The sequence below is a fragment of the Marmota monax genome, unplaced genomic scaffold (genome assembly GCF_021218885.2).
Source record: "Marmota monax isolate L192 unplaced genomic scaffold, Marmota_monax_Labrador192_F-V1.1 WCK01_AAM20220418_F8-fsc00069, whole genome shotgun sequence".
NCBI classification, from domain to species: Eukaryota; Metazoa; Chordata; class Mammalia; order Rodentia; family Sciuridae; genus Marmota; species Marmota monax.
In genome coordinates, this window is record NW_026695243.1 from 5,301,794 (window position 1) to 5,321,066 (window position 19,273).

General features: G+C 36.7%; 1 protein-coding gene across 4 annotated transcripts in view; it reads right to left on the bottom strand.

The window, feature by feature from the left end:
- Positions 1-19,273, bottom strand: part of Frmpd1 (FERM and PDZ domain containing 1) — a 171,150-nt gene that overhangs the window by 40,977 nt on the left and 110,900 nt on the right. For all 4 annotated transcript variants that reach the window (XM_058578055.1, XM_058578052.1, XM_058578054.1 and 1 more), the window contains exon 2: positions 7,742-7,846. In XM_058578055.1, the coding sequence (XP_058434038.1) occupies positions 7,742-7,842 (101 nt within the window). In that variant the 5' untranslated portion in view covers positions 7,843-7,846. The remainder of the gene's footprint in view (positions 1-7,741; positions 7,847-19,273) is intronic.

A 19,273-nucleotide genomic window follows, 5' to 3' on the forward strand; every position in this document is an offset into this window, starting at 1 on the left:
AAACTTCTGTTCCATCCAAACTAGTGTCTTTTGAGTTCCTCAAACACTGGCCTCTGGACAAGCTCTTCCCTCTGTGTGCGTGCATACATATTCTTTCTCTTGCTCTCTTTCTTTCTTTCTTTCTTTTTCCAACATGCCTAACCATGTACTCTACCTGCCTACCTGCTTCTCAAACTTCCAAGTAGGTGGAAATATCTACGGAATGTGCTGAATGTGCCCAATAAACGGTACATCTCTTTTTGAAACACACGCCATATTCATAACAACCAATGCAAAGTCTCTTGTCCTCTCTGTAGTGTAATTTGCATAGCAAGAACTGAATATTTCTTGTTCCATGTGCTGAACTCAATGCTAGCCATAGAATAAGGCTTAATAATTGTCAGGAGAACAAAAGACAGAACAAATCTTACCACAGGGTTTCAAAATGAAGAACAAAAGAAAGAACAACCCTTACCACAGGGTTTCAAAAGAATCCACTTTGATGCTTTCCAAATGGGTGGGCTTCAGTTATCTGACACTTTCCATTTGGAAGGGGGTATTCTTCAACAATGGTGGACAAATGAGGCCCCGCTGTGTTGACTAATCCCTGAACAGTGTCAGTGGCTTTGGCTCAAAGTCTGGATTTGACATTTTCCCAAAGGCCATGTTCTAGCTTTTGTTTGGAAAGGGATTACCTAAGTACATGACCAAACTGTGGCCTCTCTCACAGGGGAACATTTAATATTTGACAGTAAGCTGAAGGAAATGATTTCTGTAACAAAATTTCCTCCTCTGAAGCATCTTATAAATATCAAATGAAGCACTGATCCAAAAACATATGTCTGCTGCCTTGTAATGACTTCAAACCATAAATCTGAGGTCATTTCTGTGATCTTACTCTGTAAGTGTATAAGACTCATCATCACACTAATGAAATTCCTGTCAGATAACCAGATTTACCCCAAGGTAGAACCAGAAAAACATGTTGAATCTATCATAAAAACAGTCTTGTGTAGGCTAATTCTAAATTTCACAGGTCATAAGTTCATACTGAGCAGATCAATAACAGTGAGAAGAAAAATTACCAGATGGAAACAGATTATGCTTCAAATCTTCTCTGACTTTTTATCTGCTCTCTGATACGCTGGAAAAATACATTTTACCTCTGTCCTGTAACAAAGAAGTTACCTTCATGTTTCAGCAAGATGTGGAGAAACTATTTTGAATCTATGTTTAAACACTTTATTGTGTTCAGCTTGAGTGATTTAAAAAGCTAAATTTGATATAAACTGGATTTTGTAATTTAAAGTATATTCAAAGAAAGCTGAAAGAGAAGCAGGCTGAGTCTATACCAGAAAGAAATTTAGCACGTAGTCACAATCAGATGAATATGCTAGGGGCTGTGAAAATTTCTAGGGTGGCATTCAACGTTGCAAGCACAATGCTCCTACAGTTTAGAGAAAGAAAATTCTTCCATTATTACTTTAAAAATAGGATTTGAGAAACAATGGAACTTTCTGGATGTCATTTAGGAAGCTTCCAGACTGTTCTCTTCAAATGTTTCCATTTTGCCCACAGGTAAAGCAGCAATAAAAATTGGTACCTAAAAGGGGCTTGCTACACCACCAGGAATACTGAAAAGGTCAAACAAAGCTAGCCTTATAGGGACTGGGGTTGTGGCTCAGCATTAGAGCGCTTGCCTAGCATGTGCAAGGCGCTGGGTTCAATCCTCAGCACCACAAAAAAATAAATAAATACATAAAATAAAGGTATGTGTCTAACTACGACTAAAAAAAAAATTAAAAACTAGTCTTATAATTATTAAATTGGCTGTTTATAGTTGTAATGAACAAGTAAACTGGGAAAGTGTAAAAAACCAGTAGCAAGGGCTTCTGACAAAAGATGCTGCCTTATGTGTATATGTGTACACGTATGCATACATGTGTTTGTGTACACATATGTGGGTGTGCACACATGTATGTATGTGCCTTGTTCCTGTGTGTGTAGACATGTGCATGTGTCTTCATTAGTAAAAGATTCAAGCTAAGTTTTCTTTTAGTAAAAGCTTAAAGTCATTTAGAGCACCTGGAGGACTGGTTCAGACACAGATCACCAGGGTCTGGAATTTCTAATTCAGTAGGTCTGGGGGGGGGGGGGTCCAAGAATTTGCATTTCTAACATCCTTCCAGACGAAAAAACCTAAGGAAGCTGGAAAGAGCACTGAGCTAGGATCAGGACATCTGGGGTCCTCTCTGGTTTTGCCCCTAGTTAAGCATAGATTTATACAAGTCACCAAACTTCTGGTTATCTTTTTTATCTTCACTGAACATTTGCCGATTCTAAAATGTTATTACCTTGTCACTCCCCTCCTCAAGTCCTCCAAGCTAAGTTGAAAGAAATCTTCTTTTCAAACCCTGAAGATACAAGTAAGCAATAATGAAGAAGGTAAGAAGTTGCCTTAAGCTCTTTCTGCTTCTTTAGATCTTGTTCCATAGAAGTAACCTTTCTAGATTAAGCATAAGAGAGTTCAGTGAATCTCATGCTTAATTGCTTTAATAACAGAATTATTCTAAAGTTCAAATGGCAGAAAAGGCAGGTAGGAGTAAAAACACTGAAAACAAGAAATAGAAGCCTAGTTTAATAGATAATAAGATGTACAAAGCTATAGTAAATAATTTTAACACAGTTGTGTTAAAAATAGGTAGTTACATCAATGGAACAGAATAGCCCAGAAATGGATCCAATCTTCCACTTGGAGACACAGGACCTTCATATACAACAAAGGAGAGGGGTTGGGGAAGAATAAGTCAATTGAGAAGGGAAAGATTGCTCAGCGTTAATGGTGATACAAACCACTACTTACTATCTCAGAAAAAGATCAAGATAGATCTTCATTTCCTAGCATTCACTAAAACTCAAAATAAAGACTTACTTGTAAAATATTTTGAATTATTATAAATAGAGTTGAAAGTTAAAGTTTTATAGGATGAGGATTTTTGTAAGCTTAGAAGCAATTAACAAAGTCATCCAAGAAAAGGATACTATTTAAAACTATATAAAAATGGAAACTTTCACAGGGAAAAAAACCTGATATAATTAAATGGAAAGTTATACTATGATCTAAGTCTATTTTCTTTCCTCTTTTCCTCCTTCTCCTCCCTCTTTCATTCCTTTCTTCTTGGTGCTGGGATCAAACCCAGGGTTTGCACATGCTAGGCAAGTACTCTACTACTGAACTATACCCCCAACTCCATTTTATCACTTTTATAATCATATAAACCTATAAAGAAGACGACCATTTAAATGAAAGAAAAATGGTTAAAAATTACTTTGTTTGTGGAGTTCTTTCAATGTGTTATAGTTTTTTTGCAGAGCTGGGATTTAGCTCATTGGCAGAGTACTTTCCTAGCATGTGTGAGGCCTGGGTTCAATTCCCCAGTATGATAAGGGGAAAAAAAAAGCATTTAGTATTGTGTTATTGTTGTTGTTATTGTTATTTGACAAATTTACTCCTGGATAGTTCACTCAGAGCCAGAGATCAAATTTTATGGGGAAAAAATGCCAATTACAGGTAAAGTGAGTGAGTACAAGGCTGAAATGACTGGAATTTTTTAAAAATATTTTTTTAGTTGTAGTGGGACACAATACCTTTATTTTTTTAAATTTTATTTCATTTTTTGTATGTGGTGCTGAGGATCAAACCCAGCAGCTCGCACATGCTAGGCGAGAGCTCTGCTGCTGAGCCACAACCCCAGCCCCATGGAGTTTTTTTAATTCTGAAAAAAATATAACAGAATATGTGTGTAAATTGATATGACTGAAGATGAGCATCTGTTTCCTTTGTTTTGGACTACAGAAAACATTTTGATGTATTTCCTTCATTGCTGGCCATAGCTACCAGGAAACTCAGAGCTAATGTTAATATTAAAATATTAAAATGCTAAATCCTATCTAATTAGCTGGAAATCTTTTTATAACATTTTTATTTTTTATTTAATTTTCCCTACATGTCTTAAAACTGTATGCCATCAAAATTTTTTCTTGGAAGATGGAGGGATGGAAATTTCAAATATATTAAATAAATAATACAGTCCTATACTATGAAAGCTCTTTATCAGTATAAATTTATTGAACATTTACTACATAGTAAGCACTCTGCCACAGCTGAGAATACTTTGTAAAACAAGACAGTCATGGTCCGTGGTCTCACATGTGACAGTCGGGTCATGGGAGAAAGGTCACACAATAAGTAGGTGAGGGAGATAAATAGGTAAATGGTGAGTCTATAGAGTGGAGAATTAGCTGGGACAGATAAAGAATAAATGACCATGGCAGTGTTCCCAGGGACAGAGAGATTTGAGATAAATGTCGATGTTATTACCAAGTGTGGTGAGTGGAGGAAACAGGATGGACCCACCGTGCCTTAGATAATCAGGAAAGACCTTGTAAAGAAGGTGATGTTTAAACAATCTGAAGAATAAGGACCAGCTGTAAAAGGAAGAGAAGAAAGAACTTTCTAGGTCAACTTAATAGTGAGTAAAATGGAAAGAGCTTGATTGGTTCCAGGAATGTAGAGGGAATATAATAATGGAAAATGTTAACCAAGGTTGCAAGAGGAACAAGGTGAGGTTGGAGAGTTAGGCTGGAGCAGATTAGGAAGAGACCTATAGGCCGTGGCACAATGGAAGGAGAACCACTGAGTAGTTTGGGGTGGGGGGTGATGGAATTGGGGGCTAGCTCAAGCACAAGAGCCATTTGCATTTTGAAAAGTCTATAGAGTGGAGAATTAGCTGGGACAGAGAAAGAATAAATGACCATGGCAGTGTTCCCAGGGACAGAAAGATCTGAGATACGTTTGAAGGCAAATCAACAGGAGCTGCTGGTGGGCCAGATATAGGGCATTCAGTACGATTCTCAGGATTCCTGATTAAGCAACTGGATGGTAAGTGGTACCTTTTACTTTACTCCTGGAAAAAGTATTTACCCAAACTTAGGGTTTTTAATTCTTGATCATTTTAAAAGTAATCAGAGGAGAACAAGAACCCAGCCTATATCCAGGTTTCAGAATCAGAGATGAAAAACTGTTTAAACAAGCCTACATGTGATTCACTCTGGAAACACAGATGCAAAAATGCTGTCTTCCATGGGTGCTGTGAGGAACTTCTCTCTTTCTTTTCTTTCTCAAGCACTTAAAAACAAAACAACTCCCTAGGCATGTGAAAAGATGTTCAATGTCATTAGCCATCAGGGAAAAGCAGGTCAAAACCATGAAATACCACTTCATTCCCACTAGAATGCCTACAATAACAAAGACAGATTATAGCAAGTGTTAGCAAAGACGTAGAGACACTGGAACCCTCATAGAAAGCTGGCAGAAGTGTAAAATTGTGCAGCTGCTTTAGAAAACAGTCTGGCAGTTCCTTCAAAAATTAAACATAGAGTTACCATGTGACCCAGCTAGTCCATTCCTTAAGTATATACCCAAAAGAACTGAAAACATAAGTTTGCATGAAATCTTTTACACAAATGTTCATAGCAGCATTATTCCTAATAGTCAAAAAGTGGAAACAACCCAAAATGTTTCTGTCATATAAATACATATCATGCGTGTGTGTATATATACATGCTATATATTTTTGAGAGTATTTATCAATCCAAATGTTTATGATATATCAACTGAAAAATGAACAAAGAAAACATTCCATAATGGAATATTATTTAACAATAAAAATAAATGAAATAGTGATTTTTGCTACAACATGGATGAATCTTGAATACACTATGCTGAGTGGAAGAAGCCAGACCCAAGTGATACTCTATTTTAAGATTCCATTTATGTGAAATATCCAGAATAAGCAAATCTATAGCACCAAAAGTACTTTAGTGGGAACCTAGGACTAGGGAAGGAATAAATGGGAAATGACAGTGGGTATAGTGTTTCTTTTTGGAGTATTAAAAATGTTCTAAAATCAGATTGTGTTCTAAAATATATATATATATGTACTAAAAACTACTTAGTTGTATATTTGGTTGAATTTAATGGTATGTGAAATGTACCTCAAAGAGGATATGCGGGGGGAAAGCTTGCTAGAGGTCAATATTATCTCTCATGTACATCCTGTGAGAGAAGTAAGATGTTAACAGGTTCCAAGGTCAAATAGTTAGGCAACATCCAATTAAATGGGTATCTTTTCTGCAGAACTTTTTAAAGGTTTAATTGATACCATGTGCATAATATGTATAATGAACTAACAAGGTACATGATTAGATAGAACATAGGTAACATAATTTCCCAAACACTTCTCGTCACAGGATCGTTTTTAGTGGAGCAGCACCTCACAGGACTAAGTTCTGCAGAATACTGGGAAACAAGATGCTTTGTAGTTTCCCATTCATTCACTGAGCACTACCTGATCACCTCTAATGCTTGTACAACTCAGTCACTTCTGGGCTACAGAGATTAGGCTAATACTTTCCAGGACCTTGTGGAAGGATGGTCTAGAAGAAGGAAAATGAATGTGTTCAAAGAAGTTGAACACACCAGGAGGAGCACAATGCTGTGGCTATAATTCAAATACCACGGGGTCCCATGGGAGGGTTCATTCTGAGTGTGGACTGGGTAACACTTCATGGAAGACCCAGTACTTCAGGCAGCCTTAACCATGGGTGGGTTCTGGACATATGCAGATGAGAGAAGGGGCCTGGTATAGGAGCCCAGGTTCAAGGGGCAAAGGGGAAGAGACAGTGGCTGTAGTAGTGAACAGTGAATAGTTCATTTTTGCATAATATGAATGCAGGCGAGTAGTAAGATAAATAGCTTGAAGGACTATGGGTCAACCACAGAGAAACTGGAAGTCTAAACCATTTAGACTTCATTCTATAAGAAATGGGGACTCACCAAAGATTTCTGAGCAGGAATGGTCCTAAAGAAATTACTCTCTGAACCTCAGGTGTTTATCTGTAAAATGGTACTAATTCTATAGCCTTATCTCAGCTCAACGTGTGAGGATTGGGGAACTTGCCCAGTGAGCAAAGCTTCTTACTGGGCAGCAGAACAGCTGTTTCCATTTCCTTTGGAAGAATGTGTGTCTCAGAAACACCTGACATGTGATATTTCATCTCTGTGGCAGGGCCAGACGGGAAATCTGAGATGGAAAATGAACACTTTAAAACAGAACATATTTTAAAGTTCTCTTGTAGCAGTCAAATCAGATCTGTATTTGATTTCATTTTATTTTGTTAAGAATGAAATAAGGACTACAAGGAAGGAACAGCTGCAGGAAACAAAGATAGGGAAAGAATATAAACAGCAGGTTGCTTGGCTCACATATCAAATACCAAGACAAGGGGTGTGTGTGTGTGTGTGTGTGTGTGTGTGTGTGAGAGAGAGAGAGAGAGAGAGAGAGAGAGAGAGAGAGAAAGAGAGAGAGAGAATATGAGCATGTATTCCACAAAGTGCATATGTACATGTGTATGAGTATGCAAGAGCATTTGTGTGACTGTGTCTGTTTCTTTAAATATGTGTGTGAGTTTGAGGTGAATGTGACTGTGCGTGTGGGTGTATGTTGGGGTGGGGGTACAGGGAAAGGCATCCCAGCCAAATCACTGAACTATGTACACTTCTCCCTCCCATATGGTGTAAGAACAAAGCAAAGCAGAGACTGCGATCCCCAGGTGCTGCCAGGACTGGCAAAACCTCCTCCCACAGGGATACCAAATCCTGACAGATAAAAATCTGCTCACTGGGGAGTGGGAGCCTTACCGGGCTGAGCTGTCCCGGGAGCGTCGAAGCCATCTCGCTACCATTTGTTCTATTCTGTGTGCTTTCCGAGTCTGGAATAAACTGGTCTCCAGCTCTTCCATTTACCTAAAAAGAAGAAGAGTGTTCTTAAGAAGCTAACCAAAATGCTGTAAGGTATCATACTTCCTGTATTTGCCCATTTGAAGACATGCTGAGCAAATATCTAGTGTTCTCCTTCTATCTGAAATCAACATAAAGCTCAATGCCTGCAAAGTAAACACTTAGCTATCTCTGCCCTGAAGAGGCCAATCTTTGGTCAACAGAATAGCTTTGTATCTGTCACACAAGAGTGAGACAGTGCAATAGATAAGGCTTCTCAAACTTCATGACTATGTGACACTGTCTTTTCTCCCCCAACTATGTGTGCATCCCTGGACAACACAGTTCAGTGTAGCCTGCGTCAGGAACTGCAGGAACCTGGGAGCATTCTCAATCACGCTGGGCATATTCTTCCAAGTGCTGCTTCTTTGGCTCAACATTTTATATTTCATTTTTGAAGAGGTTGTTCATATGTATAATTCAACTCTAGCCTTTAAAAAAAGATGTAGCTACTTGTTGTCTACTTAAATGTTTGTGAAGAGGGTAGATCTTTTGTTAAGTATCCTTATCATAGTAAAAAATATGTACACAGTGAAAGTTCTTGACTTGCCATCCACCCAGCTCCCCTGCCCACACTGTTCTCCTGCTATCTGTCCTCCCAGAGTTTCTTCATGTCTATGCAAATAAACACAAATACAGATTTTTCTATTTCCTCAACACAAAGGGCAGTACATCACACACTGTTCTGCACCAGGGTTTGTTTTCTCCTTAGACTATACATCCTTGATATCTTTCCACATCAGTGCATAGATTCCTTCCTCATTCTTTTTGCAACTACTGAGTATTCCATTGTATGAATGTACTGTAATTTAAAAAAGAGTCCTATTGGTAGACATTTGGGTTATTACCAATCTTTCACTATTATAAATAATATTACAATGAGTTATGTTGTACATATATCATTTCTGCATGTTTACAATTATATACCTGGATAGGTTCCCAAATATTAAATTGCTAGGTCAAAAGTTGCATGCATTTGTGATTTGATAGATATTTTCAGGTTAACAAAGGAAGAAATACATATATATATATATATATATATATACAATATATATATACACACACTATATATATATATATATATATATATATATATATATATGATTAATGTTCCACAAATCAATATATATTGAGTTTTTTATTATAGTCTATTCACTTTAAAAAATATTGGTCTCAGGCTGGGGTTGTGGCTTAGAGGCAGAGCACTCACCTAGCATGTGTGAGGCACTGGGTTCGATCCTCAGCACCACATAAAGTAAAGACATTTTGTCCACTTATTACTAAAAAAAATAGATATTTAAAAAAAATTGGTCTCAACTCACCAAATTAATCCCATAGCTCAATAAATACCCACACAAAATAAGATAAGACATTTGGAAATAAACATAGATACAGAACAATTAAAAAATAAGAATTATAAGATATTATGTTGCTTAACACTACATGAATACACTTGAAGACCCTGATGACATGGATAGTTTCCAAAGGAAAACATAAATGATCTAAGATGACCCTGGAAGACACAGAAAAGCTATAATTATTGTAGAAGAGAAATTTGTTAAAATGCTTCACCCCTCTTCTTACCAAAAAAAGCCATTCACAGTCTGGCTTAAAGGTGAAGTCCTACACATTCATAAGATGCAGGTCACCCTAGTGATTTGTTCTTGTTTTGTTTTAAATAAAGTTTTCACTTAGGAATAACTGTAGATGTATAATCAGGTTACAAAGATAATAATAAAAAAAAGTTACCAGATGCTCTTCATTTGGTTTTCCCTACTGTTAACATCTTACATAAGCATTATGCTTTTTTCAAAATTAACAAATTAACATTATTAGCACAATACTATTAAACCAAACTATAGACTATAATCAAATATCACCAGTTTTTTCCACTAATATTCCTTTTTCATTCCAGGATCAAATCCAGGATACCACATTGCATTTAGCCAGCTTAGTTAATTTTTCCCCAATGATATTTCAACTGTTCAAGAGCATAAAGAAGGAAACTTTCCAAATCCTTTTTAAGGAGCCAGTGTAACACTCATACCAATTTTGACAAAAACAGTATGGTGTGGTAAAAATGCACTCTTATCTATGCATACAAAAACATCCTTTAAAATTAGCAAAAACCTAGCAGCAATCAAGAAAGTAACTGTGGGATCTATCCCAGGGATATAAGAAGAGAGGACTGACAAAGGTACACAAAAATGATCACAGGACACCTAACCTGATCACTTTGAAAACCTGGAGTTGTACACTGTTCAGTCAAATGGAAGCCAAATACAAATTCAGGGGCAAAAGGCTAACAGAAACATAGGCTGCAACCAAAAATAAATTACACTTAGATCAAGGGATGTATCTAGTTTTATTCTATAATGGGGACATCAGACCTGAACACTATCTTCAGTTCTAGGCATCTCACTTTTTAAAATGTGTAGGTCAGGGGAGTTAGCACACTCCTGCATTCCAAGATACTTGAGAGGCTGAGGCAGAGAATCAAAATTTTGAGGCAGCCTGGCCAACTTAAAGTGAGACACTGTCTCAAAAGGGCTGAGGATATAACTCAGTGGTAGAGCACTGACCTAGCCTGGATAAGACCCTGGGTTCAATCCCCACTATCACCAGCTCCCAACACCTGACTGCCAAATATAAAAAAGTAATATGAGAGAGTAGATTTCTGGTTAGACATGGCAAATGAAAACAATGTATTAATCTCTTCTTCCCAAACTCTATATATTATAGCAAAGAAATAAAAACCATAAATCTCTAGAATAATGAGTAGAGGAGAGAAGACAATAGATGAGAGATGTCAATGATGTTTGGAAGGTAGGAAGTGTTTGGAAGAGAGGTAACAGAGACCTACGCGCATTCCCAGGGGGATGCTCATGAAAAATGAGCAGATCCTCCCAATGCCTCAGAAATTAGAGGCAGTAGGTACAGGAGAAAGCAGGAAGGAGGCAAAAGGCTGAAAATACGGGTAAAAGTCTCCACAAGCAGCAATTGTCCCATCCTCATTCCACTGCCTACCCAGACCACTATCTCTCTCCCATCCTACTGGAGACAAGAGACTTATTTGCTGAAAAAATTAAACAAAAAAGGATTGGGGATGTCATGGGAGAAGAGATGTCTCTGGAGAAGGGTCCTAGGAGATCCCTGAAGGAAAGGGAAATTCGACTCCGGACCAGTGGGGTTCTTGTCATACGTGATGAAAAAGAATCTCAGCACATTAGACAAATGCACAGTAAGTAGACAGACATGCAAGGGGAAATGCAGGCTATCTGGAGAGTGAGAAGTCCCTCCTTGCATAGGAGCTCCAATATTTATAGAGGGGCAGTAGTTGGGGGCCAAACTGGAGGTAGAGCCAGAGTAAAGCCTCACATCTACGTACAGGATTTCTCTAAGCGTGCCAGTTTCCCTCAGTTTACAAGGGGGTGGCCCCAGGGCATGTCTATCAGGAGTTACAACTGTTCCAGAATGCTTTCTGCATTTCAGTGGCTCATGGATGTTTCCTTTGAGACTCAGTATATCTCTTTCTTTATCCTAAATCCTTATCTTGAGCAACCAGGCACAATAGCAGGTGCCAGAATGAAAATAGAAGGATTAAATAAAACTCTTTTTGCTGAATGACGTCTTTCTTTGCACAGTTCCCAGAATAAGAGCAGCCAGGACTTTATATCCCAAACAAGAGATTACAGAAACCTCTGGAGAACTGAAACGCACAGAGAAAAGGCCTTTAGATAATGACACCTTCAGTATTTCCCTAGTGATGAGGCAACTTATTGCAAATCATCATGCATTGAAGCCTATTTGTCCATGGGTCTGACCCATTGCCCGAAGCTTCCAATTCTTTGTTTTTACTACTTTACTATTACCTATGAATGGGCAATGAAGGAAAGACTGCATTACGAAAAACAGATGTAAACAAATAGAAGAATTCAGAAGTAACAGAGACAATGCAGGAAACAAAAGAAAAAAAATTATCTATTGGGCTGGGGATGTGGCTCAAGCGGTAGGGCGCTCGCCTGGCATGTGTGTGGCCCAGGTTTGATCCTCAGCACCACATACAAACAGGGATGTTGTGTCCGCCGAAAAACTAAAAAATGAATATTAAAAAATTCTCTCTCTCTCTCTCTCTCAAAAAAAATTTTCTATAGTTTACCTCCTCAGAAAGATGTTACGTCCATAAAGTGTCTTTTTTTAAAGTAAATTATCAGAGAACAAAATAAATACTTACAAATTATAAATAAGAGCTGGAATTAAAGAATTCAATTAAAATTTTGAACAATGTAGCCAATGAAATATTGCAGAGAATAGTCAAATGTAAATGACAGAGAAAACATACAATCCAATAAGTGTATACTATCTATCCAGAAAGTACAATATTCATGTAATAGAAGTTCTAGAAGTAGAAAATAAAGGAAAAAGAGGTAAGAAAATTCTCCAATCATTCAACAAAATTTCCCTGAAGAATCTATTTTCAGATTATTTACTAATTGCCCAGAACTGCGAATGAAAAAATACCCAAACCAAGGAACAAATTATAACATTTCAAAAACTAGAAACAAAAAATACCTTACAAATTTCCAGGGGGGCGGTGATCACAAACAATTGATAGTAAAAATGGCATTGCACTTAGTAACAAAAATGGAAGCTGAAAAGACATTGAGGTTATGCCTTCAATTTTCTGAAGGAAAATATTTTCAATCTAGAATTCTATATCCAAATTCACAATCAAGTACATGTTCAGATCTCAAAAAATTTCTCTCTCACATACCCTTTCTGAGGATGATACTAGAGGGATGTGTTTCTGCAAACAAGTAAGTAAGTAAATAAAGAACAATGAATTCTAGGAAATTGGTGTTGAAATACAGAGAAGAGGCAAAAGGAGCATCTGTGATAACTCTGAAGGGATGCATCACAGAAACACCTGCAAAAAAGACCTAAAGAGCAAACTGTAGAGATTGGTGCATGAAGACAGAGATCTTTTAGGAAACAGAAATAGGAATGGTTGTATTATCTGACTTGTTTGTGTAGAAAATGTGAGAGGCTGTTGGAATGTGTGGGAAGAATTCGCAGTAAATATATGGAAGACTAAGCAAATAAAAAACATAGGAAATTATGAAATCTAGGAAATATAAAAAGCGGTGCAAGAAAGAAAATAAAATTATATAGTTCCCTACTTGGTTCAGCCATGAACATTTACATTTCCATAATAATAGACACTGAAAAGTGATTTCTCAAAAAAAGTGATATAATAATATTGGGAAGATATGGTAATGAATATTAGTGTAGTGGCATAAGAGCTAAATCCTTATCTACCATAATGATTAGATGATGTTCTGAATTAATAAATTTAGGAAACAGTAATATAAGCATATTTCTCAGAAATATGGAGGAAAATTCCAGGGGAAAAAGCTAGAAGAGTTGAAGGAGGTTGCTTCTAAGGTTAAGGCCACTGATTTTTATTAAAAGCCTTAGTACTATTTTTTTTTAACTTTTAAAATTATTTAGCTCATGTTTTTATTTTTATTTTTTTTAATATTTATTTTTTAGTTTTTGGAGGACACAACATCTTTGTTTGTATGTGGTGCTAAGGATCGAACCCCGGGCCGCACGCATGCCAGGTGAGTGCGCTACCGCTTGAGCCACATCCCCAGCCCTTAGCTCATATTTTTAAAACTGAAGTAACATATGCTTATAATAAAACATAAAAATGTAATGGAAAATAAAATCTTCTATAATCTTGTATCCTAGAGTTACTGATTATTAATTTTTCATTCTTTTTCTACGTTTAGAGAATGTGTGTATTTTTTGGGGGGGGTACCAGGGATTGAACTCAGAGGCACTTAACCACTGAGCCACATCTCCAGACCTTTTTAAAAAATATTTTATTTAGAGTCAGGGTCTTGCCAAATTGCTTAGGGCTTCACTAAGTTGTGATGCTCGCTTTAAACTCATGATCCTCCTGCCTCAGCCTCCTGAGCTGCTCGGATTACAGGTATGTGCCATCAAGCTCAGCAGAAAATGTGTGTATTTTTTAAATAAAGTGAAGAAAAGGGGCATAATTCACTGGTAAAGCCCTGGGTTTGATCCCAGCACTGAAAAGAAAAATGATATTATACTTTCCCACTTATAGTTTCATAAATATCATTACATATTAATATTTAAGCATTTACACCATCATTTAAAATGGCTATATAGTTTATTTTCTCTTATATCATAATTTATTCAATAAATATATCATCAGAAATCTATGTTTCCAGTATTTCACTCTTATAAAAGCTTTACAACAAACATCCTTATTCAAGACCAATGGCCACTTATCAGGTATTTTCTTAGGATAAATACATAGAAGTAAAATTATTGGATATAAATATATATTCATTTCTTCAAATTTTGGATATATGTTATCAAATTGCTTCCAAGAAAGCAACAATTTGCTTTCTTTCCACGAGAGGACTTTATAAACACTGAATATTATCATTTAAAAAATATTGCCAAGAGGTTGGAAAGTGGTGTCTAATTATTAACTTGAATATTTAATATTTTAAAAAACACAGAAATTAAGGCAAATATCCACATTTTCATAAAAACTGGATGTTATAATTTGAAAAATATTTGCTAATGGTATGGAAAGTAGAATCTATCATTAATTTAAAATATATATGTATATATACGTAAGTATACATATTTATATAAAACAAAAGTAAAAATCACACATAATTCCATCACATTAAAAATTAGGTGAAATAAGAATTTTATTTCAAACATCCAATCCATCCCTTCAGAGGTAAACACAGTTAATAATTTGGTACGAATTCATATTAACTTTGCCCTAAGTTTATAGAGGCCAATATTACAAATATTAAAATGCTATTTCCATAAAAATTATATAATGTTACACTCAGTGGTCTCACTTAGTATTTTTTAAACCTGTGAGTATATTATGGACATATTTCCAGGTCAGAGCTCCTTATAGTTTTGATTTGAAGTTATTTGTTAACTAGTATATCTCAATATTTTTTATATGTTCTGGCCATTTATATTTATTTTTTATTATTTTTCTATTTCTGGTTTCCCCTTATATTCTTTTTTTTTAAATATTTATTTTTTAGTTATAGGTGGATGCAATATCTTTATTTTATTTTTATGTAGTGCTGAGGATTGAACCCAGTGCCTCACGCATGGTAGGTGAGTGCTCTACCACTGAGCCACAACCCCAGCCCCTCCCCCTATATTCTTACTGAAATGTTGGCCTTCTCATTACTGATTTGTAAATGCTCTTTTATAAATAAGAATTATTTAAGGTTCCTTTGCCAATGACACAGAGTCATATATTTCTGTGAGACTTAACATGGAGTATGATCAAGAATGTATGTTTGGTTTTCTGACAAGATAAGGACTAATCACTGAGGACAGAATAAATGTCTAGCAAAGTTCACAGGACACTTTGTTTCAAATATCAGTTGCCTCAGTCAGTCCTTCTATAGAATCAAGTTAGGTGGCAGTTTTAGGATATGGATATTAACTTTGTCTTCTTCTGAGTATCATACTTTCAGGAATCTAAGATGGCAAAGAAGCTTAAAATCAAATTATATGAGGACTCACTGAAAAATCACAGAATGCTTATTAGACAAAATTTGGGGATGACCTGTATGGTTATGGTTCACAAACAGCTTAAAAGCCATGGTGTGAGAACACAATCCATATGCTTCTGGGATGCAGAACCAGGATTAATGGGGAATGTCACAGATTGGCAGCCTTTAGCTCAGTTTAAATCAAGACCTCTGTAGGGTTCTTTGTAATCCAAGGGTGCAATGGGTCTTCTCAAGAATTGTTAAGATCCCAGTCACTGAGGGTACTGAAGCAGAGACTGAATAACCCTGCATGGGGGAAGCAGATGGGATACTACAGTGGAATAGAGGGACCTTCTATGGAGTACATGGACTAGAAGAATTTTGCAGTTCCTTCTATTCATGCAATTTGAGGGCTCCATTAGATCTCAGAGCCAGGCAAGATGGTATGTGTTGCCTTCTGTCTTGAATTAAAACCCCTAGAGTATTTGAAAGTCCTGAGGTAACCACAGCACTGGAAGATGCAGAATTTCTGACCTCTAAATTGTTTCAGTTTCTGAATGGCTGCAGTGTTGTCAGGGATCTCAGACATGTCCACAAGTACTGAAGGTCAGCAAGCCTTTCCATTCCTTTTGAAAGTCATCAAAATTGCAATGGTTACTTACAGGGAATTATTAAGAAACTGCTGCCAAATACAATTTAGCTAACTGATTTCTATAAGCATATATGACTCTAATTAAAATAATTAATTTGGATTGTGGGTAAGCACATGCCTTCATCCAAGGATTTCCCCGAAGACCAAAGAAATGGCTACATCAACGAAGCATTAAAAGTGCTCCTTGACTCAGCAAGGTCTGAGCAGAGGATTTTTCAAGTCAAGAGAATGACCTGCTAATGGCTTTAATATTAGCCTCTGGATTGCAGGGCTAATGGAACAAAGTAAGAGCCTGGATAATCCCCCAAATATTTGAATCTTCTCTACAGTCTCACTGCCAAGATGTCATCTAGTCTCTAATGGTTCTGTCATTCACTGTTGGACCCATCTTGTTAACAGAAAGTGTCATTACCCAAAGCTCTGGTCCTCAGCAGTAGTGTTGTCCTCTGACCACTCTAACCACTGCCCCCAGAATAAATCAGCTACCTCCTCAGTACACTAGACTTTCTGGATTTGAACATGGAAACCTTGTTGTCTTTAAGTCTCCTCTACCCAAGACTAAACATCCTCAGTTCCTCTAATAGTTCTTCACAATACAGTGACACTTTAGATCACCCTGCTTGGGCACATATCAACTTAGCAAAATCCTTCAAAAGGCACAACTCCCAAACTGAACATGCTTCGGGAACAAAGTGAATATGAAAAGGCAAACCCTTGCAACATATTTTGCAAGTGGATAAGATGACTCAGTATGACAGGGTGATGTTATCTCAAAAGCAAATAGATAATTAAAGAGATAAAGCTTCAAGAGGGATAAAAGAAGTGATGGAGATTTTCAGGTAACTAAACAAGCTATTGAGAAATGAAAAACAAGGAGGGAGGCAGTGAAGGATAGAAGAGAAACTGAAGTGCCCAAAACCATTTACACGAAATTGGAATTTTAAAATAAAACTGGAAAGCAATTCAAGTGAAACTGTCAGACCTAAAATTAGACTAAGAATATCCAGTTTACAAATAATAGGGACTAGCAGAGAAAAATTAAAAAGGAATGCATAAAATTATAATGAAAGTAGTAGTAAAATTTCTTGAGCTGAAAAACACCTCTGTTTTCAAATATGAAGAACCAAAAAGCAATTCGCAGATATGCTCCAAGGAAGGCTCTTACTCAAGTTCTTAAATTTCAAAGATTAAAGAATTATCCTTTGCCTAGCATGCATGAGACCCTGGGTTAATCCCCAGGAGTACAAAAAAAGAATCACCCTTAAAACTTATTTTAGAAAAAAAAATGATTGTTTAAAAAAGAAAAGATTACATTTCATATGTTTTGCAGCATGTTATGTAGATATAGACTCAAGCTCATTATTTTTCTCTTTGAAAAGCATAAAATCTTTATAAATGATATATGACACATCAGTGAAAGACATCCCTAAGAGTCATTCTGTGATTTTTCAACCTCTTTTGTTAGCTTAGGTTTTTTTTTTCCCCCTTTTCACTATTTCTTCTTTCCTCTTAATTATCAGCAATTTGAGCATAGAAACCATGTCTTATCCCCATTTATTATCTCTCAGGGTGTGAAACATAATAAAACTTGATTTATGTTGTTGAATAAGTAAATGAATGAATGAACAATATTTAAATAAAAGCAGAAAATTAGAATCAAATTTCACTTAATAGAGACAATGTGAATAATGTGAGATTGACAAAATCAATAGACCAATGATACAAGTTATTCTCAATAAAATGAGTAATGAGTAAAAACAAACATTAGGGAAAAAGGAAAATATTAGAATATCACACTTGTTTTGAGGATGTGCTTGCCTCACATATCCAAGACCCTAGGTTCAATCCCTGACACCACAAGGGCAGGGGAGAACACTATACTTGTCATTCACAAATAATTTAGATTAGCTGAGTTATTGGGTGACTTTGGAAGATGTCTATTTCCAGTCAGCCTGGTAAGCCTTTCTTTTCTTTTGGTACCAGGGATTGGACCCAGGGTCACTTAACCACTGAGCCACATCCCAAGTCCTTTTGTGTATTTTATTTAGAGACAAGGTCTTGCTGAGTTGTATAGGGCCCTGATAAGTTGCTGAGGCTGGCTTCAAATTCATGATTCTCCAGCCTCATGAGCTGCTGGGATTACAAGCATGTGCTACCATGCCCAGCTGATAAATCTTTCAATTTCAGCAGAACAAATTCTGGGTAACAAGATCAACTTCATAGAATGGTGCTCTCCCAAGATTTCCATATTAATCCTTTGGGATGGAAGTGCATTCTTACTTATCAAGGGATTCCCCTACTTATGGTTTGGATGTGAGGTGTCCCACAAAGGTAGGGTGTGGCTGGGGGAATTGGTTCATTGTAGGTGTGGCTTTGGAGTATATATTTTGTATCCAGCAAGAGGAGTCTCTCTGCTTTTTTGATCATCACGTGAGCTGCTTCGCTTTGCCACACTCTTCCTCCATGGTGCTCTACCTCACTTTGAGCCCCAAGGAATGGAGCTGGCCTTCTATGGACTAAGATCTCTGAAACTGTGAGCCCTCAAATAAACTTTTCCTCCTGTTATTCTGGTTGGGTCCTTTTAGTCACAGTAGTGAAAAAGTTGACTAAAACACCCCTAGACCAGTTCCTTGGACACAGTGGAGGACATGTGAGATTCCATGTGAAATCTTAAAGAAGAATCTAAGTCCCATAGAGGGAGATAAAAAAAATAGGATTCTTACCAATGAGATATGCTGACAGCCTCTGGGGACACGCAGGATAAAGAAGTTGATGTTAGTCTTTCCTGGATGTGCTGAAGACACCATTTGTCATGTAAAACATCCAATTCACTGAAAAACACTCAGTGCAGGTGTTCAAGAATGAGAATGGCACCAGGAAGGGCCAGTCACTAAACTACTCACTGCCCAGTGGCAAGAGGTCCTGGCAAGGTGGTCAGTGTATCTGACTCACTTATTCTGTTGTTTCCACAAATTACTTTAACCTTCAGCTACCCAAAGGCTGATCAACTTCAGCCTGATCAACTGAAACTGAGGTAGTTCAATGTCTTTGTTATCAAAAACAAAGGATCAGAACAAAAACAGCAAAGTTAAAAGTATAGGTAAATCTATATCTGCAGAATAAAAAAGGAAAATAAAATTTAAAAAATCCTATGAGAAGGAAAAA